This window comes from Paralichthys olivaceus, chromosome 24 (assembly GCF_024713975.1).
Source record: "Paralichthys olivaceus isolate ysfri-2021 chromosome 24, ASM2471397v2, whole genome shotgun sequence".
Classification (NCBI taxonomy): domain Eukaryota; kingdom Metazoa; phylum Chordata; class Actinopteri; order Pleuronectiformes; family Paralichthyidae; genus Paralichthys; species Paralichthys olivaceus.
Window position 1 is genome coordinate 11,600,988 of NC_091116.1, and position 20,281 is coordinate 11,621,268.

At 43.2% G+C, this 20,281-nt stretch overlaps 4 protein-coding genes across 10 annotated transcripts in view; 1 reads left to right on the forward strand and 3 right to left on the reverse strand.

Moving 5' to 3' along the window:
• Positions 1-767, reverse strand: part of LOC109640468 (sodium-driven chloride bicarbonate exchanger-like) — a 29,458-nt gene extending 28,691 nt beyond the window's left edge. Inside the window, exon 1 of the mRNA XM_069520666.1 lies at positions 652-767. The gene's annotated coding sequence lies outside the window, so the exon portion shown is untranslated. The remainder of the gene's footprint in view (positions 1-651) is intronic.
• Positions 744-8,920, forward strand: stk24b (serine/threonine kinase 24b (STE20 homolog, yeast)). The gene is made up of 11 exons (XM_020104496.2): positions 744-1,541; positions 3,561-3,791; positions 4,107-4,163; positions 4,386-4,494; positions 4,787-4,944; positions 5,138-5,323; positions 5,410-5,558; positions 5,653-5,776; positions 6,019-6,087; positions 6,517-6,653; positions 6,893-8,920. The coding sequence occupies exons 1-11, from the start codon at positions 1,500-1,502 to the stop codon at positions 6,930-6,932; spliced, it is 1,302 nt and encodes a 433-aa protein (XP_019960055.1). The 5' UTR covers positions 744-1,499; the 3' UTR covers positions 6,933-8,920.
• Positions 8,921-9,036: 116 nt separating this feature from the next.
• On the reverse strand, positions 9,037-17,663 carry slc15a1b (solute carrier family 15 member 1b). Of its 2 annotated transcripts, XM_069520675.1 has the most exons (24): positions 17,599-17,663; positions 16,201-16,248; positions 15,906-15,937; positions 15,653-15,737; positions 15,142-15,283; positions 14,811-14,930; positions 14,622-14,721; positions 14,027-14,117; positions 13,858-13,941; positions 13,527-13,609; positions 13,292-13,378; positions 13,052-13,141; positions 12,830-12,874; positions 12,707-12,739; positions 12,526-12,614; positions 12,310-12,391; positions 12,102-12,218; positions 11,880-12,017; positions 11,549-11,595; positions 11,196-11,303; positions 10,988-11,102; positions 10,765-10,902; positions 10,432-10,539; positions 9,037-9,944 (listed from the first exon to the last, which is right to left on the reverse strand). In XM_069520675.1, exons 2-24 carry the CDS (start codon positions 16,205-16,207, stop codon positions 9,696-9,698), a joined length of 2,190 nt encoding a protein of 729 aa, XP_069376776.1. In that variant the 5' UTR covers positions 16,208-16,248; positions 17,599-17,663; the 3' UTR covers positions 9,037-9,695. The 2 variants fall into 2 exon arrangements, with proteins under 2 accessions (XP_069376776.1, XP_019960053.2); XM_020104494.2 differs by lacking the exon at positions 17,599-17,663 and having other exon boundaries at positions 16,201-16,366.
• A 473-nt stretch (positions 17,664-18,136) lies between these two features.
• dock9b (dedicator of cytokinesis 9b) overlaps positions 18,137-20,281 on the reverse strand; it is a 37,940-nt gene continuing 35,795 nt past the window's right edge. For 3 of the 6 annotated variants that reach the window (XM_020104489.2, XM_069520658.1, XM_020104481.2), the window contains exons 50-52: positions 20,155-20,255; positions 19,882-20,020; positions 18,137-19,095 (exon numbers count right to left, since the gene is read on the reverse strand). In XM_020104489.2, coding sequence (XP_019960048.2) covers positions 18,979-19,095; positions 19,882-20,020; positions 20,155-20,255 — 357 coding nt within the window. In that variant the 3' untranslated portion in view covers positions 18,137-18,978. The remainder of the gene's footprint in view (positions 19,096-19,881; positions 20,021-20,154; positions 20,256-20,281) is intronic. The other 3 variants (XM_069520660.1, XM_069520661.1, XM_069520659.1) reach the window with 2 other exon arrangements.

A 20,281-nucleotide genomic window follows, 5' to 3' on the forward strand; every position in this document is an offset into this window, starting at 1 on the left:
TGTGCTCGGATCTAAACGTGTATTGCAAGATACTGTGGGATATCAGATGCTCTTGTAACGCTCTCCTACGCGTCCCATCTTTATTCCAGCGCCGCAGCACGCGATGCTGCACCGGCGCTGGCCCGGAATCAGCATCCACGTCACACAGGATCGCTGCTGCAGAATCTGGTGCACTGGCGCCCTCGTGTGGTCAAAGTCGAGAAACGTTACTTCAAATGTCGCTGCACCGCAAACTGGAGAATTAAAAACATGTAATTTAGGCTGATACTCCAAATGTAATTTGCACATTTGCTTTGTTTAATTTATCTGTAGTTCTTCATAGTTGTATTAAAGTGATTCATACTATTTATTATTTTACACATTCCTATATGTTTGTATTCTTTTTTATACATTTTTATGCAGATGTTATACTTTAAGCAGAAGCTTGGATCTACCTTTGTGATTTCAATGTGCTTTTTAAATCAAGCTGTCTGGCCTAAGGTGCATCATGCCGGGGAGTCCAGAGATTTTACGCATGGCTGCATGGGACCCAAGAGGCTTTCATGCAAAATATAACATTTTCATTTAACAGTTTAACAAGATGTAGTTTATTAATACGACTTTCTCACTAACTGGACCAAACCACCGGATCAGATTTAGCTGTGCACTTACCCGGAGAGATTAAAAACCCTTTGCACCACCTGACTCCAGCTCCAGCACCTGGATGAGAAGAGGGGCCGGGGTGTTGTTGTTGATCCGGATCCGGATCCGCCCAGCGTCACGGGCACCGACAAGATGGCCGAGAGTACGGGACGAAAGTGAGAGGGGGGGAAACAACAACACTGGCGGGCGATCCTCGGCGCGGATGCCGGAGCTGTAGCCGGAGACGAGTCGGTGCAAAGTGAAAAATAAACCCGCGGGGGGACCGCTCCATCCAAGCCTCCGCTCCGTGGCTGACATCTGCGGCATGCAGGCGGACCCAGCTCCGAGTCTGTCCGCTGACAACGTCCGTCGGGTCGGCTAGCAAGCGAGCTAACCATGCTAGCTAGCTGACAACACCATCAGCGAGAGAATCCGCGAGCAGAAAGTGACAGTTCGGCTCATCGGGACATAAACAGCTGTGGTGGGATCCTCGTTTCTGTAAAGTGGGGTTTGTTGCAGCAGCACGTTTCCCCTGAGTTTGGATTTTACCCGCTAGCTAACGCACAGCATCGGTAAGCAAGCTAACATTGCGGATTTCTCCACAGTTAGCATTAGCTAACGGCAGACCGTTAGCTTGCTCAGCTGTTTTTTTTTTTTTTTTGGGTGGACTTGGGTTGATCCGACCCGGGAGGACAAGGAGCTGCGGAGCGTGTGGAGGACATATCTATCCCCTAAAAGCACGACCTACCTACGGTTCTGGGTAAACGGGGCCTGGAGGGTTGCTGACATCCAGCGGGACTGTACACAGAGGTGAAGCCGGGGAGGAGCTCAGCGCTGCGGCCGCTGGACGAGGCTCAAACCCAGGCAGCAGCAGCACCATGGCCCATTCTCCCGTTCAGGGACACCTGCCAGGGATGCAGGTAAGACTGTGTGTGTGGGTTTGTAGTGCAGGTCAGTGCCGGTTTGTGCACTGCGCACTTACCCAGCTCTCCAAGCTGCAGATGCATGACATTTAGTCTCTACTCATGGGATGACATCAACTATAATTTGCACAGGATGCCAGTTCACATCTTTGTTTTCAGCACAAGTGAATGCCACGTCTTTCCGAGAGAGGAATGGAGATGCACGATTCTGATGTTTCCTCCATCACTTGAAGGCAGCAGAGCTCTGCAGATTCCCTGTGGAGAGATTCAAGATCTTTATTGTCATGATTCTCAGGGACAAGGAAATTCAAGTGTGAAAACACAAGAATAAGGTGTACTGAAGGAAATAAACTAGACACTTTATTGATCCAGAGGGAAATCCAGTCATCCAGTAGCACACTAAACACTGTAACACGAGAGCAAAAGAATAATAAAAGGTCAACATGAGTCAAGAATAAGTTCACTGCAGATAGATGAAAGTCCAGCCACCAGAACTATAGTCCCTGTAAAGAGTATCTGCTAATGGACATTTGACAATACAGATATTTAAAGTTTAACGTAATTGAAAGACACAAGTAACAAAATATAAATACAGATTTAAAGATGAGTAACTGAAGCTATGAGACTAACAGATCCTGTAAAATTATGGTGCAGCAGATGTAAGTGTATTTTTTTTAAAAAGTGAAAACTGGTGCACACATGAGCCTTGTTTCTCGCCTTCTATCTTTAGGATTGTGCCTATAGGGGATAATTGTGTTGCACAGATAACTAGAGGAGATAACTGCTCCAAATGTAAACTGCTTCATGCATCACATTTTGTTCCCTGTGCAAGCTCTTGGCAGGCCTATCTGGTCTGGAGGTGCAGATGCAGAGTCTGGAGAGAACATGCTGGAGATGAGACAAACTGCAGACACACACTGATAAAGGCTTTACTCCATTTAGGATATTTTAATGTTGACTAGAAGAATTTTCTATCTTTCCATCAAGTTTGAAGGTGATCCGTCCTGTAGTTTTTGTTAAATCCTGCTTATGACCAAATGAAGAAATGCAGACGGAAACATAACGTCCTGTGTGGAGGTAACTACAGGACACCGAGGCGAATGGAATCAAAGTTGTTGCTCGTGAATTTAATTTTCTTGCCACATTTTCGTAATCCAAACATTGATTTAACACAGGTCCAACTCCTACAATGCACATTGTAAGTTTGCAGCAGGAGTTAGTATTGACCAGAGGCTCTTGTTCCAATTTCACCCCCCTGCTCCCAAACAAAGCATCTCTCTGTTTTATTGAATAACTCATCACTTTATCACCTCTTCATCTGCTCTGCACCACACTTTCCTCAAAAATGTATTTCAAGGCACCAACACAATCTCCTCTGGTGACACAATGATCCCTTCTTTTGTAAGACCTCCAAACAGACGTATTGACCCTCTCCCTGCTCAAAAGAGGTCATAAAAGCAAGTTGTTTTTGTCAGCCACCGCTCTTGTGTTTCCCCATAGAACAGCCTCTGGAGAGTTAAGTCATTTTAGTTCACTTCCTGGGGCGTACGATTAGGTTTTTTTCATTCCATGCTCAGATCTACACGCTGCACTGTGCTACCCTGAAATGTTGGATATATAAATTCAGAGGGCCTTTCTCTGACTGCCGTTACACAGTTTGAAATCATAGCCAACAATAATCCCCAAAGATACAGCTGGATATTAAAGGACTAAAATGTAATTCAGACACATGTTTTGTGTTATTTAAATTCTTTTTTAATCTGCATGTTATCCAATTGTTACACTCTTTCCCTTTCATTCTCCTGTGTCGTTTTTTCTGTACAAAAACACAAGGTGTCGCAATGAGTGAATTAATGTATCCTGTAAGAATGGGCCCTGCTGGCGTTTCCTATTTACTCCCCGACATTCATTTCCTTTCAAACGTTCCTTTTTATTTCTTTATCTTTCCTTTTTTTTTTTTTAAACCCCCTCCTTCCCTTTCCTCCCTGCTTTGTTCCACCTCCCTATCATCACCAGAATGCCAAAGCGGACCCGGAGGAGCTGTTCACCAAGCTGGAGCGCATTGGCAAGGGTTCGTTCGGCGAGGTGTTCAAAGGCATCGACAATCGCACGCAGAAGGTGGTGGCCATCAAGATCATAGACCTGGAGGAGGCAGAGGACGAGATCGAAGACATCCAGCAGGAGATCACAGTGCTGAGCCAGTGTGACAGCCCCTTTGTCACCAAGTACTACGGCTCCTACCTGAAGGTGATATTTGTTAGTTTACCCCATAAATCAAACCTCCCGTCATCAACTTTGGTGACACTTAGAACTATTTCTCTCTTTCTACCCACGTTTGTCCCTAATAATCCTGAATTAAAAAGAGATTAGCCTCAGATGGTTTTAGACGCCCACCAAGCTCCCACCGCTCACATCATAACCTGCATCCTGGCTCTTGACACCTTGCAATAAGCCAGTAACCACGCTAATGAACGAGCTGTGAATATTTCTCCACAAATACACCAGAGTCCTTAACCGACAGCTCCTTCTCTTCTGTCTCTGTCTCTGTCTCCACTGTTCCAGGACACTAAGTTATGGATCATTATGGAGTATTTAGGAGGAGGCTCAGCATTAGACTTGGTAAGTGATTCACCCGCTACTCTTGTTCTGAGCTCTGTACTTCTCTGCTGTTCATGTTTACTGGTTTAATGATACATCACAAAACGTCTAACAAGGCAAAATTTATAGTCCTTTATTCTTCAATCTTTGTGCCTCCTGAATCTGAACAGAAGTAGTATTTTTATCTTTGGATAAAACTAACAATCATCTGGCCACAGCTCACTTTGTTTGTTTGTCCTGAAGATGGAGCCCGGAGCTTTGGACGAGACCCAAATCGCCACCATCCTGAGGGAGATCCTGAAGGGCCTGGAGTATCTGCACTCGGAGAAGAAAATCCACCGGGATATTAAAGGTAGGTGACTGACAGAGTGTGCTGCTGTTAGAGGACACAGGTTTCAGCTGACTAAATGGCATCACAAAAATATCACATAACAAGTTAATGGCATTGAAGTCCACTGAGGGTTTCATGTCAGTGGGGGAGTTGAGGCACTGCGTAATCCACTAAAAGGCTTTTGACAGCTGTTTCCCTGTTTATTAAATAAATTGGTGATGCAGATAAACGGCTGAAGAAGACGTAGCAAAGCTTCTCGCTCGGTGTCTAGTCTGAGTCGAATCATATCGTCTGTCCTTCCTCCCCACCGCAGCCGCCAATGTGCTGCTGTCCGAGCAAGGGGAGGTGAAGCTGGCAGACTTCGGAGTGGCCGGTCAGCTCACCGACACCCAGATCAAACGCAACACCTTCGTCGGCACGCCCTTCTGGATGGCACCCGAGGTCATCAAACAGTCGGCCTATGATTCTAAGGTACGTTCAAAGCCAGTGATGTTTATTCACACAGTACACTCCCTCTAGATGCATCGATTTGTATTCCTCCTGTCAGAACAGCACTACCAGCACCTCTGTCCGGCTACATCCACATGAAAGAGGATCTCTGTTGGGAGTCCAGGGAAGAAAATGAAGTAGTAACATTGTCTCAGTGTCTCCCTTTGCATTCCAGGCTGACATCTGGTCTCTAGGCATCACGGCCATCGAGCTGGCGAAAGGCGAGCCGCCGCACTCAGAGCTCCATCCCATGAAGGTTTTATTCCTCATCCCAAAGAACAACCCGCCGACGCTAGAGGGAAACTACAGCAAACCGCTCAAGGAGTTTATCGAGGCCTGTCTCAACAAAGAGCCCAGTTTTGTAAGTGTTTTCTTTTCAGATGTAAGGATTTACTCTACAGGCTTTCAGTCTCTTTTTCCCTGACTCACGTTTCTTCTCTTCCACAGAGACCAACTGCCAAAGAGCTGTTGAAGCATAAGCTGATTGTTCGCCATGCGAAGAAGACCTCGTACCTGACTGAGCTGGTGGACAAGTACAAGAGGTGGAAGGCAGAGCAGTCTCGAACCACAGAGTCCAGTTCTGATGAGTCTGACTCGTAAGTTGATGTTTTTGGAAACCTAATCGATTCTCGTGTCTGCATTTTATTGCTTTCCTCTAAGAGCTTTCCTATTTGGTATCTGTTCAATCAGAGAGCAGGATGGCCAGGCGTCGGGAGGCAACGACTTTGGCAGTGATGACTGGATCTTCACCATCCGAGAGAAGGACCCCAAGAAGCTGCAGAATGGGGAGGGCCAGTCGGGGGCCACAGATCAGGTGAGTCAAAAGGTGGACAGTAGAAAAGGACAAACCTGTGTCTCTTTGTTTGTGCAAAACATTTTCCAGTTTTAAAAGCCATCCTCATCACGCTTTTAGAACGAACCCATGATAACATAGTGTCATGTTATTCGGGGAAAGCTGCATGCTATGCTCTTAAAAAAATCCCCCCCCAGGTAAAGCTGTGTTACTTCCACTCCGACCTTCTCTCCTGATCTCACATCTGTCTGTTTGGTCCGCAGACGAAAGACATTCCAAAGAGGCCTTATTCACAGAGCCTGGCCACAGTCATCTCTCCTGCATTAGCTGAGGTAAGGAGCTACATCTGGATAACAAACAGCTGGGATACCACAGATTACTCTTGTTTACACTCATGACTTCTCTATGTTGAAAATAGTGAACTGACGTGATCCCAGCTGAACACAGGACTCAGTGGTGTTTCAGAGGGGTGTAGTCTGTGCATGAACTGACCTGAGGGTGCTTTCACTGCTTATCTTTTTGGTTTAGTTTGAGTGGTTAAAACTGGGTCGACGGACCGCAGGGGGTCCTTGAAAGCCCACAGGCTCAGAACAATATGTAAATTGTTTCATTCCTCAACACTGAACAAGTTTCTGGGTGACTGGTCTGATTAGAGGCTGTATTTCCCTTTCTTTCCAACACACTGGTTACTGAACATTTTCCATGAAATAACACGTTTTTCCTCTAATCGATAATCAAATCTACCTTCTCCCCGCTCTCAGCTGAAGGCGAGACAGGAGCAGGTGAACGGGAACCCCATGGTCCTGGATGAGCTGAGGGAGGCCATCCTGCTGGCTGAGGAGTCCTATCCTGGCATCTCCGACTCCCTGGTGGCCCACATGGTCCACAGGCTGCAGAGGTAACAGCTCCACTCTGTTCAGACCTGGTGTGTAAACATCCGTTTGAGTGATCAGTTATTGAAGCAGAAGAAAAACAGCACAAGACAAAACAAACAAGCAGAAGTAATGTCTGACTTGTCCAATAACAATAACGCCATGTCGGCATCCTTTGGCCTCTTTTAGCTCTCAAATGAACTATGCTCCGATATCGCAGAAAGAATTTACTAATCTCTGCCATTCCTGTCTCGTCTTTCTGCAGTTTCTCCACAAGCAGAACGTCCTCCTCTTCCTCCCCATAGTGATTAGCTCTCTGCTACCCGCCCTGCTCTCCCAGGCCCACCCCCCCAACACCACAGCCAGTTCAGAGGGTTTAAAGTAAGGGGGGTCAACGCATTCAATACCAGTTGACCATGTTTGAACTCCCGTGTGTGGGGAGGGGGCCACCAACCTAGCCTGTAAAAAAAAAAAATGACTGAACTCTAAAGCGGAGGATACTTTGGAGAGCTTCTTTTTGCCTCTTAAGAGAGGGGGCAGCAGAACCCCCTCGTGGATTTGGCTGTGACTCAAAAGTTGGCTCAACCCGCCGGGATAAACGACAACAGCCAAGTCGGACTCTGGAATCAGTTTGTTCAGCAAGGAGCTGAAGATCTGCCCCCAAAACCCCAAGACGAGACTCGAGTCCCCTTCTGAATGCAGGCGTCATATCCCCAGAACCTCTGAAAGCATGCTTGATGAACCTGCAGGGATATCATCTTAGTGTGCAAGCTGCGTGTGTGCGTATGCGTGTGTGCGTGCGTGCATGTGTGCTCTTGCGTATGTAAGACTCCCTGTTGAGGCAAATTGCAGCATTCTTAATGAAACCTCAGGTAAAGTGCTTTAAGTGGACTTTGTCCTCCGAGGCAGTGTGAGGAGGAGGATGGGGGAGGGAGGGTGTCGCCATGCTGTACATGATTACAAGTCGTCATTGCGGGAAATGAATCACTGTGTACAAAATGGTCATGCACATTTTGTTGATAATGATAATGTTTAAAGTAGATATTTAAAGATTTCAAGCGTTACTCCGACGGAACAGAAAATGCCTTGCCTTTTTAAGATACACATCTATGTTCTGGCATTTCATCACACACGTGTAAGTTCTTTATTTACTCGTCGGTGAGTGAGACTCAGTTCAGTATTCATCAGTGTTTTCTCTCGGATGTGACCGAGCTCCAATCTTTCATTTCAATCACCTGCTGAATCATTGAACTAACTCTGATACTAAGCTTATTTTGTTTTTTGTTTAGAGGCAGAAACCTTTCCTTTGTTTTTGTAGTCAGGGAGGGGAGCTCCTTCCTGTGCTGATGTTTAGACAATTTAAGTCAGTTTTTAAATTGTTTAGGACAAGAATAAAGGTACACGTGTCCGCAGTGGCTCTTAATAACAACACAGAGACGAGCTGAGGAGAATTCATTAACTAAGAGGAACCACTATGGTGGCGGAAAGGTGATATTATGTGAAGTATTATTTTTCATTGGCTTGTAATTTAGCCTCTACGTTATTTGCAAAGCTAAAGTGAGAGGTGAGGACTGTCGCAGGCAATCACATCATGACACTCGCTCATGGCCAAACTAAACCGTATTTCAGGACACGCCAAGCTGCAGAAACCAACGCCATCCAGATCCCCTCGTCCAGACTGCGTGTTCTGATTTCCATGCCATGCTATAGAAGTGCCATGTCCTCTTTTACGCTTTCACCAGATGTTTGTAGTATGATTTGCACCTTTTTTTTTTCCTCCTAAGTTTCAGATCAGTTTTTTTGCACTTTGACAGTGTGTCGAGTATTTAAAGAAAACCTGTAAGTGGAGGAAAAAAGAACCACAAAACGAAAAAAGTTGCTAATAGCCATGTTTTACTATATATGTTTACTTAAGAGTTCCAGAATTTTACTACTGTGCTAACGCAGCAATAATGTTGAGGAGTTGCATCAAGACGCACTTGTCAACACAGGGATTGAAAGAAATTAAGAAATATCTGATATTTTTATAACTGCAAAGAGTTAAGTATGGAAATATGGAATGCTTTATGGATATGGGCATCTGCCTCCGGCAAAAAATATCTATACCTTACAGAAAAACATATGCTACGGAAATAACTACAAAATGTGTACATTTGGTCTCCTTTATCATAGCTGACAGTTTATAGTACTGTATATAATCTTTGCTTGTGTCATTTGAGAATTCCCAAGTTAAATGTAAGCTCCTTGTAAGCTTTCAAAGTGACATGAGAAATAAAGATCTAATGGTTACAGACCTCGTCTTGCACATTATTCATACTGCTTGATGGCTCGGTAGAGACATTTATTATTGTTATTACGGATTATTACCCCGCCCCTGTGAGCTTGTTAATGACCCACATTCCCATGAGCCTTGGCTGCACTTTTATTGCATGTTGACATTAAAAACCCAAACATTATTTATGTGTGATATTGTTGTTCACATAATTACAAAAGGGTTTGTACAAGGAAAAATACATTTATTTGAAATTAGGTCATTACATAGTTTTTACAAAACTACTGCTGATGTAAGTATTTACCAAAAACATGAGTACGGGTGTTTTTTTTTCTTTCGGGGGAGGACAGACAATTCTGACAAAAAAACCAGCATTTGGGATAAAATTTCATTCTGGAGCATGTGATAAGATCATGCATACAAAAGAGTGACAGTATTTTACAATTCAAACAACACACTGTGCTTGGAAATAAATACACATTGGAATGGTTTCACATTAAGATGCTTCACAGTGCAAAACAAAACAAGAATCATTAAAACAAATTTACAACAGTAAGATGGGAAGATAATAGTGTTTGAATTATCCCTGCTGTGATCCTTCACTAATACTGTCCAGCAAGAGCTTCCCCATCGAAGCCCTGTTTCTGTGTTCACGTTTTCTGCAACCTTTCCCTCAGGTCATCCATTCATTCTCACCACTGCATGTACAGTGCATTGACAGAATGGCCAAATAGGCACAGGCACTCTCAGGCACGAAACACAGAGCAAAGTAGCATGTTTTTCAGAAAAGGGAGCTTCAGAACTTGGTCATTGGTCTTTCCTTCTCATCCGAACTGGAGTCAGAGGAACTGTCCTCGTCGTAGCGCCCCATCTTGTCCTTCCTGGCCATCTCCATCTTGTTCTTCTCCTCCTTCTCATCGGGATCCTTCTCTGCAAACTCGGCCTCTATCTTGGTCGGGTCGATGTAGGTGTAGAAGTAGGCCATGATGGCAAAGATAACGCACACGAACAGCAGCAGAGAGGCGAAGAGGACGTACTCGGCCCACTAGTGACCACAAACACACACACACAGTGTTAAAGTTGATCTCAGCTAGAGACATGTTTTGGGGAACTGCACTTGCTGAGAGATATTTGAGACGATTCTAATATTTGCCTATCAAATGTGAAGCTGTTTTTTTGCTTTTTGGACACATGAGGGCAGCAGAGTTTGGACAATAGTGTTAAATACAATAATTATATGAAGAAAACCCTTGAGATGAATGTTTGATTGTGTCACAGCAGGTTTACAATGAACCTTAAGGACGTGTTTTTTCATCCCATTGCAACTTTTAGGTGAAATACTCGAGTTCTTTCAAAAGACCCAGAAACAGGTGCGCTTCGAAACTTTGACCTCGAACAACCTGAAGTGAATCATCGTGTTCAATCGAACACATTTACATCCAGTTTCCTGCACAAGTTAAAGGCTTGAACTTGCCCAGGGTCAGTGAGGATATTACACGTCTACTGTTAACAGTTAAATAAAATCCACCCACCTGCTCTGAGAGTGTTGCAGCCTCTGCAATAATGAGCACAATGATGTTCCCGACAGCTACGGTCAACAGCCATCCAGCCTGCAGCACGGCCTTCATGTTGCTCGGTGCCTGCAGAGCAAAGCGACATTACAACTGAATATTACAGAAGAGACATACAAATCAGGACAAACTTGAAGGTCCCATGTAGGACGGAATATTTAAGTCATACTGAAGACAAACAAATTCACAGATTTTGAGAATAAAGTGGTAATTGAAAGGAAATGAATAATATTTCCAGAAAAAGAAAAGCGGAGCTGCTGTCTGTGTCAGATTCGTAATGAAAGCAGCTTCTACCTGTGAGTAAGAGAACTCCAAGCCGGTGACAGAGAAGACCACCTCTCCCACAGTCATGAGGAAATACTGAGGAATCTGCCAGGCCATGTGGAAGGTGTTGGGCTTGATGTCCATCACTGATTGGATGCTCTCTGCACACTTCAGGACAAACACAGACATCCAGATGAGCCACCTCAGTGAAAAAGTGACATATATTGTGACTCAAGATGTTTTCATCACTTACATTTGGCCCAAATGTGAACGTTGGTGGGATTATCAAAGTGTACGAGCTGCCGAAGCCCAGTTTTAGACCGTAGACACACTCCTCTCCAGTGCCATCCAGGATCTTGAACTCAGCACTGACATGAGAAGAAAAACACCATTCAGGGCAAATGTCCTCTAAAGTACAACTGCATGTGACATATATGCAAATAATGAAATATCAGTCTTACTCTCCCTGTTTCACGTTCACGTATATTGACATGTTGTTGACTGAAATTTCCTTGAAGTCCAGGTTACCCACTGTTACATTCAGAAAGGAGTCAAAGCCATTCAGGAATCTGAAGGAAGAAGAAGTCAGTGCGGGTGAGAAACTCTGGAACTGTGTTACTTTACAAACTAAATATAACAAAATGTGAATAGATAATTAACAGAACATCCTTTTTACTGCCATAGTCTAACTTGATATGGTTTGATTTATAGTTATTACTTTTAGCTGATATCAATATCACCAAAAAAAAAAACACTCAGAATACAGAGAACATTCATTTACTGTTAACAAGCTTCATAACAATGTAAAACTTGCCTGATGGCGTTAGCTCCTTCTTCCGGCTTGGTTTTGATGTCTTTGAACTGCAAATAGTAAGATACTTTAGATTTGTCCACATCTTTGATATAATGCATTGATAAAGGAAACAAACAGGATAAACATAATTAAAGTCCAACTGAAATCACATTTAGTCAAGTATAGTTTTGTATAATTCAAAAGGAATTAAAAAGGTCTTGTTTGTTTGAGCCACACAAAGTAAAAAGTGTGATATAATGAAATATCAAGTTTTCCTGAGTTATGAAAAGTTATCACATTGTTAATGGCAAAGTTGAGGATGAAAACCATGATGGGTATCAGGTATACTCACAATTTCATATGTGAGTACGTCTACATCCGGGATGATGACGATAGTATTTCGAGAGCCACCCTCCAAATCGGCTGTGTAGGTGACGTTGGGCAAGATCAGTTTAAAAGAGGCATCGAAGGTCAGGTAATCCTCGCTGGCCTGTGGGAGGAGAAACATTATTCAAGGTCAATACTTCTTAGAACAGAGCCACTAAGTTTTAATGCGACTGAATTGTTGGTGTACCTTGAAAGGCTCCAGTGTAAAACTGTTGCTTCCTGCTGTGATGGGCACCGGCTTGTCCACCATGTTGATGAACTTGGCTTGGCTTACAGTGCCTGATGGGAAGTTGGGCAGGGTTTTCTGTAGGAGAGGAGCGGGAGAATTGTTTGTGTGAGTTGTGTTTCATGAGGTCGAGTGTTAAAAGTTGTTTTTTCATGTGTGTTGTGCTCACGTCGATCTGTATCTGGACCAGAGCAGCGACCACGAACGCCAGAGCGGCGAAGATCATCCCTACAGTCATCCTCCTTAACGGACTGCACACACACACACACACACACACACACACACACACACACACACACACACACACACACAGATGTTGTCAGATGTTGTCAGATGGTGTCAGATAAATATAAGATTTAATTGTCAACCATTGAAATCAACTCACGTGAAGTTAAAACTGCACTTGGCAATCAGTGGGTAGAGCACACTTTCCACGACTGGCACCAGAATCAGGATCAAGATGGGGTTGACAGTCTGGTGGAAGAAAGTGAGTCGCTCCTTTAAAGCTCACATCGACAGCTGCAGACAACAGAACAAGTCAAATGAGACGGACGCGTATGTCTTACCTGCATCTGATCGGGCTGGATTATGAGTATTCCCTGTTGAAGAGGAGAAGAAGATTTTTAAATCGGGCTGTATTGTGGTTTGAGCAAATTAAGTGTGAGTTTGCAAAAATGCTGGAAACGTACAAAGTCCCCGTCCATGGTGGTCGCCTGGAGGGTCCATCTCGAGCCCTGAGGAGGAGACACAGCTCTTATTTGAACCGTTTTCAGACATGAAAAGTTGGGTCCAGAGCATGCAAGAGGCAAGAGGTGTTTCTGTTTATGGCACAACGTGGGAATCACACACACACCACCACGCTCACATTCAAACACATCCTACTGTGTGTGAGGGAGCAAATCAGTAGATACCTGCTGGTCAAAGAGAGCCCAGAACATGGGCAGCGGGAGGTAGAGGAACAGCACCTTCAGCACCATCTTCACCTGAGCTATCAGGAGTCTCTGGAAGGAAACAGAGAAAATATCTGTTTGCATGTGTGTGCGCATATGTATGTGTGCGCGTATGTATGTGTGTATGTGTGTGTGTGTGTGTGTGTGTGTGTGTGTGTGTGTGTGTGTGTGTGTGTGTGTGTGTGTGTGTGCTGCAATTACATCATATTTGTCCTCTGCCCAGTCCATCCAGTGTTCTTTCTTCGGATACTGAGAGGAGCGATGCCTGAAGCGGTTCCTTATGGCAAACTACAGAAAGCAGAAAGGACATTTTACGCCTCTGACTGAAATGTTCTGGTGCGTACACTGCAACTGAGAGTGTGAACAATTGTGAAGTCCAAAGGTTTCATTTGAAAGCGTGTCAAATCTACTCTCATGCTCCGGAAACGTCACTTACCCAGATGCATTTGCAGACTTTCACAATGATGTTGCCTTGAGGGGCGGTCTTATTGTACATGCCACTTCCAACAATGAACACAACTGCAGACACACACACATATTCCAAGTATTTAGTACATATACGTGAACAGTTAGCAAATATTGTAAAAAATGTGAATAAAGTCTATGGAAAAACAACATGAGGCGAATCATTGTGATGATGAACTATTAGTATTGTTTTCATTTGTCTTCTATCTGCAGAGGATGTTTAATAAATCCTTTCTTATTACAAACAGCACTGATCTGCAGGCAACAAACCAACAGCTCAACAACAAATAGACAGTTCTTACTCAGAGCGACGACCATGAGGGCGGCGGGGACACCAAAAGCCAGCGGGTAACACTTCTGCTGACTGTAAATGCCACATTCCTGAGCTGGGAACCACAAAAACACATAAACACACGTTTGCTTCAAATTCCACATTTATGTCAATCCCATGTTTCATGTGTCCACGCTCACATCTGAGGACGGGGGTGATGATGGTGGACAGCAGACTGCCAGCGTTGATGGACAGGTAGAAGATGGAGAAGAAGGTGCTTCTCTGCTTCTCCTGTTGGACACAGGAAGACAAAAAAAAGATTCTTGGAAGCACTTTTCTTACCTGATAAAACTTTAGGTAACATTTCAGCGGTATCTTTAATATTAAGAGATAATCTCTGTCTCCAGCCTTGAACAGTGTAATAAAGTCAGATGATACAGATGTACCTGCACCTCAGTTAATAAACAACCAGCTGGAACAAAACAGATACAAGAAGTGCTGACCAGAGGCCACTGATAGCTGAGTGACGTGTCTTTTAATTGCTGTGTGTGCACGTGCACATGCATTTTATATTTTGGAGTTAAATTTGCCTCTGTAAAATTTAAACTATGTGAATTTATCTATTGATAAACTTATTCTCTGCGCATTTCCATTATAATGCAATCTGAAATTATATACTTGTAAAAGTGTTTTACTTGTAGTGTTCCTATCAGTATTTATTGTGGGTCTATTGTAGGAAGTTTCCTGTAATTGTAAAGATAGTCCTGTGATCTGTTCCCTCTCCTCTGTGTGTACCTGATGGTCTTCAAACTGGTCTCCACCAAACGCAGCGACGCAGGGTTTGATTCCTCCAGTTCCCAGGGCGATGAGCAACAAACCCACCATGGACAGAACTCTGAGGGGGACAGCAGCACAGACACAGTGTCAGTACATGTTTGTGACTGTTTATCCACCGTACAGCTGTTCTGAGCAGGCTCAACTCACATGTGGAGGGTCATGTTGTCGGGCGTGCCGTCCTTGTTGGCATCTGTGATGTCGTGGATGGCACTTACAGCCATGACGACTTGTCCCACGGTGTAAACAATGGACAGATAGATGATCGTCCTGTGCAGAGGGAGGAGGATGAGGAGGGAGGAGGAAGGAGCAAGTTGAGCATCAGATTCAGACAGATAAGATACACAAGGGTCAAAAATCCAAGGATCAAACTTAACAGCTGAGCCAGAGGTTTGAATGTTAACAAGTGCAGCTCCACACTATTTGTTCTTCACTGTTTAATGAGCTCAATGCAATCCTGCCTGTAGCCTTTGGAACTCACTTGAACTTGCCGAGCCAGGAGTCTGCCACGATGGCCCCCAGGATGGGAGTCAGGTAGCACAGGGCCACAAAGGCGTGGTAGATGGTGGTGGCAAAGTCATCGTCCCACTTCAGGAAGTACTTGAAGTACAACACGAGCACGGCTGCATGACAGCGAGGGAGGACGAGGGTAAAGGGATGGAGGAAAGATAGCAGTCAGCTTTGTTATTATATCCATTTTGCACACTGAGGAAGGACAGATGCCTCAAACATCTGTACAGTGCATGAACAAAAAAGTGGCGGAGTGAAGTTTAGAATAAGAAATCTACCACCAACTATCCAACGATATATAAAGTAGTTCATGTGTCAAAGTCGGAAAAGTAACTGTAGCTGATAAATTAATTTAGTGGAGAAATCCTAAGTAATATATAAAGGAAATACTCAAATAAAGCACAATACCAGTAGGATTAGACTTTATTACAGTACTTGAGACAAAGAAAAATAAAATAGCAGATCCAGAACAGCTGACTCACCTCGCATGCCATAGTAGGAGAAGCGCTCGCAAAACTCATTGACCACGATGAAGAAGATGCTTATTGGGTAGCCAAAGATGGTGGCCTGTTAGGACAGGAAGAATACGTTTAAAACAAGATGCACGAGCCAAAAACTTTTTGGACTTTAACCAACCACTTGATTGTTGCTGATATTTCATCCTTTCAGTCTTGTTTGATATCAATGCAGTAGAGAATGAATATTACAAACAGTGGAGTAAAGGGTTGGACTTACACTTCTGGGCCTGGTCTGCGTCCCACCATTTTCTGCAGAAATAAGAAATCGTGATTATAAAATTATAAAATACTTAAATAATTGCCAAATACACTGGTTATGTATATATATATGTTTTCCATTATTTACTGAAAAATAAACTCATAGAGCCAAATAGCAAAAATAGCACATAACAGTTCACTGTTAAAGGGAAGAAAGAAATATAATGTGCGATATAAATGAAGAATATTCCTCTAAAAGTGGCAAGAAAAGAAATTCCACATGTAAGTGTTGCAGTCACAAGGTCCAGACTCACCTGCCATGGCTGCACTATGTCCCTACAGGTTCCTTCTCCAACAGTATCCTTCAACAAGAGGCGCAGTGAGACCAGTGATCTCAGTCCAGATCAGTGACTCTAGGACGTAGCTGAGGCCTGAGCGGCTTCTTATGTGACCTCCCATCAACCTCCTGCAACGCCCACTGATGCTGGACTGCACACACTAAAGTTGTAGGGAACTGCCCAACATGTGTGTGTGTGTGTGTGTGTGTGTGCGTGCGTGCGTGCGTGATGACTTTATGGCCTCACAGATAAAGATGATTCGTCAGGTTAACTGACAAGGTTGCAAACTTTGCAGTACAAGGTGTATTAGAAATGTCTTAAGTTATTGCCTGCATCAATATTTTCTTTATCTTTTTCTGCTTTTATTTTATTTGCACACTTTTGTGCACATCGTCTTCTTTTTATGGTTCCTGAACTTTTTATTTGTATTAACTGCTTTTATGTGTCGCTGTTTTCTGCTTTGAGTTTTCAAAGGTGCTATATAACTAGTTACTATCATGTACATGCTAAGTAGAATTTTTCATTTTACACCTACACTGACATACTATCAGATAAGTACTTGTTTACACTGATATTAACAGCTGCTCTTGTACCACCTTTTGTTTTGCATTCTTCCTCATTTATTACTTTTATGGATGTGCTTATTTCTCTCCGCAGCTATAAATGTCTCTGTAGTGGCACTGATAAACGATTATCTAATCTTACTATCATTGCACTGTCATAGTCATCGAGTATCTGATCCGTCTTAATAAATCAATAAACACTGGCCTTTTATTTCACAAAATTATGTAATTGCAAGTTTATGAGGTATAAATCGAGTTTCATGATCCACCACAAGTGAAACATGTTTTGGTGTTTGAAAATGAACAATCAGATCAAATTTAACACAATTTTACAATTGCAGTTTAAATAATACCAGTTTTTAATACATACCTAAATGATCAGGCAGTTGAACCCTTTTCTTGTGCACTTGAAAATATTTGTGAAGTGTTAAATATGTGCACACAGATCCTCTGGCATGTAGATTATATTTGTTTAAGCTTTCAGACTAGTTCCTCTGTTTATACTGTTGGGAGACGTGTGCGTAATCCCTCCCATTATCCAGAAATGAAGCAAAAATTTCCAGATCTTTTATGCACAATTAAGATGTTTAAACTGCGCCTTAAGCTACAGGTTTTCCTAATCATAACTAAAATTACACATTTTTAAAATATGTTGTGTTATCTCCATTTTAATGTGCCACAAACTGGCTTTAAATCGAGGACAGTAAGACATTGAGAACATTAGTTTAAAAAACATGTAAAAAGGTCAAGCTTGTCTAAATCTTTTTTTTGCCAAATAAAAACACACAAATGAAAAACTTGCAGGACTCACGTCGGACACATGATGATTAGCAGCTCAAACCTCAGCAAAACTCAAACAGTGACACAGTGTTTGTCCGGTGAGCCAACGGGACACAACAAGGTCTGTGTGTGTGTGTGTGTGTGTGTGTGTGTGTGTGTGTGTGTGTGTGTGTGTGTGTGTGTGTGTGTGTGTGTGTGTGTGTGTGGGATTAGCTGGTCTTTTACATGACAGTGGCGATTTCACAGGAGTCAGCAGCATCCTGATTTCACTCGTGTCTCTCGTGCTTCTCTCCGGTGAAGCTCTGCAGGTTCATTGGCATCACTCACTGCAACACACAGCTGCATTCACTGTGACACTGAGCAACATTTCACTCAAAGACACTTGTTTGCGGAGGTCACAGTGACCTTGACCTTTGACCATATTTGATTTTGTTAAGAAGTCAGTTGAGGATTCGTAAAGTTGCTGCAGATGCAGGAGTGTGCTCCTTATTCCTCCATGAAAGATAATAACAGAAAAGTAGGGAGAAATATTTTACAGTGAACATATAAAACCAAGGCTTGGACAAAGGTATTATTACAGATTTGATTTATTTATAAGTCTTAAACGTATTTACATGAGCAGTCATTAAGTAAAAATGTTTTTTAATTTCATCTCACAGATAATAAAAGGCATCTCCATGACAGACAAAGAAACAAAGGGGCAGATCACAAAGTGCCATCCTTCATCTTGCATTGTCTTTTTCATAACGTCTTTGGCAAGAGTGGTTTTCTGTGCAGTAGGTTGCCTCAGTAACAATAGAAAATATTGCACACGCTTTTTCTTTCTTTACAGAAAATAGGTTAAAACATTGTGGTTCACTTGGCTTTAGACAGTTCTTATACACGTCCACTGGCCTAAAATAGAGCGAATAATTCTTTCAAATGTTGTTGGTGGGAGAAAAGACAGAAATGCACCTGCTGTAACTGCACCTCGATGGAGAGGAGCAGGAAGAAGAAACGTAAAAATACTGTGCATGACTTGAAGAATGGATGTGCAGTTACAGCAGCGGCATTTATTCCTAATAAAAAGACTTCTTTGGAAAACACTGCAGATAAAACGGGAGCCCTGCTGTTAAGACAGATAAGGTTCCAAGGTGGAAATGCAGATGAAGCTCCGTGTGTTTGTTTGAACGTCCCGCGGGTGTGGTTGAGATATATTATGATAGCATAACGTCATCAGTCACAGTACTGGGTACATGGCTGCCGAATCGTCACGTGTTTAACCACCATCTTACACAGGATTCAACAAAACCATCTGCGTGGAGTAAATGTGGCTCCATGGTCTCCATAGGAAACAAGAAGAGGAGGCCTACTGATATCAATACCACAGGATCATGGTTGTTTTTAGTCCAATCTGATTCCTCTCAACCTCTCAGAGCGTGGTGGTGGAGCTGTGAGGGTTGGCACTGGTTGGCGTGCCACTGATAGCGTTGAAGATGCCCATAGAGTCAGACAGAGCACTCCTTGCACCGTCCTCCACTGGGTTGATCTAGAAGAAGCGGTCAGATAGGACAATTCGCAAAGATGCTGACAGATGCACACATGCATGCCAAGACTGGAGGGAAATTATTTGGAGGGAGGGTTCTTCCCCTTTCTCTGATTTCCCAGAGAATATTTCATGATTTTGGATGAATTTAAGAAGACTGTTGGACCTGTTGTTCTTTTTTTTCCAATTTGTAGTTTTCAGAAAGTTTTTCTCATCCTGGATTTACATTTCTCTTCCTCCCTTCCTTTTGAAATCACTTAAAAATAACTATTAAAAAGTCACAGAGTGTGGGGAATATGTTGCTTTTCTCAAGTCCAAGGTGAAATAATATTGTTGTTTTTGCAGATACTGCATTCTACTTCAAGGAGAAGGTCCAAAGAACGTGTAAATAGTGTAAAAACGCTTCACCCCCACCATCACTCCAATAACCTTCGGACATTTGATTAATATGTCTCCATAGAACAATAACTTCAAATGAGAAAATAAAGCGTTACCATCCGATCTGCTCAGGCCGGCATAAAGAGAGCAGGAGATAAGAGACGTGGTTAGTGAGCGTGCAGGAGACGTGGAGGTAGATTTCAACGGTTAGTGGATTAAGCGACACAACATGAAACAATGAGAAACGTGCAGACAACACAGAACAGTTGAAGAACTGATCTGGGCACGTAAAAGTAGATATTACACATTAAATAATTAAAAACCAAAGGATATAAAATGTACAAATCAAATGCACTAGAAAACTTGGCAGGAGTATTTATGACAGGATCTGAATGACGTGCACACATCTACCTGCTCGTGCATGATGTTGGACAGCTCCCTGGTCAGGTCCCTGTAGTTGGCCTTCATCTCATCATGATACTCCTGCTGGTCCTCCTTGATCAGCCGCTCGTTCACCCCCAGCGCCTGACCGCAGGCGTCCACAAACTGCCTGAGGAAAGATCCACAAGTATTTTAGTGTCGCTGTAAAATGCTCTCATGAAGCAACAAGTAGAGAATAGGAAGAGGGAAAGAGAGAAGAGAGGTAGCTTTGTATATATTCAGAGGATACTGAATAACCAGTACCTGAAAACCTCTTTGAGCTGTTTGACCTTGTTGTCGGGATATTTCTTGGCACTGCTGTCGTCCAGGAAGGCTCTGGCGTAAGCAAGAGGACCAGCATTTACCTGGAAGACAGTATTTAGAAATCACA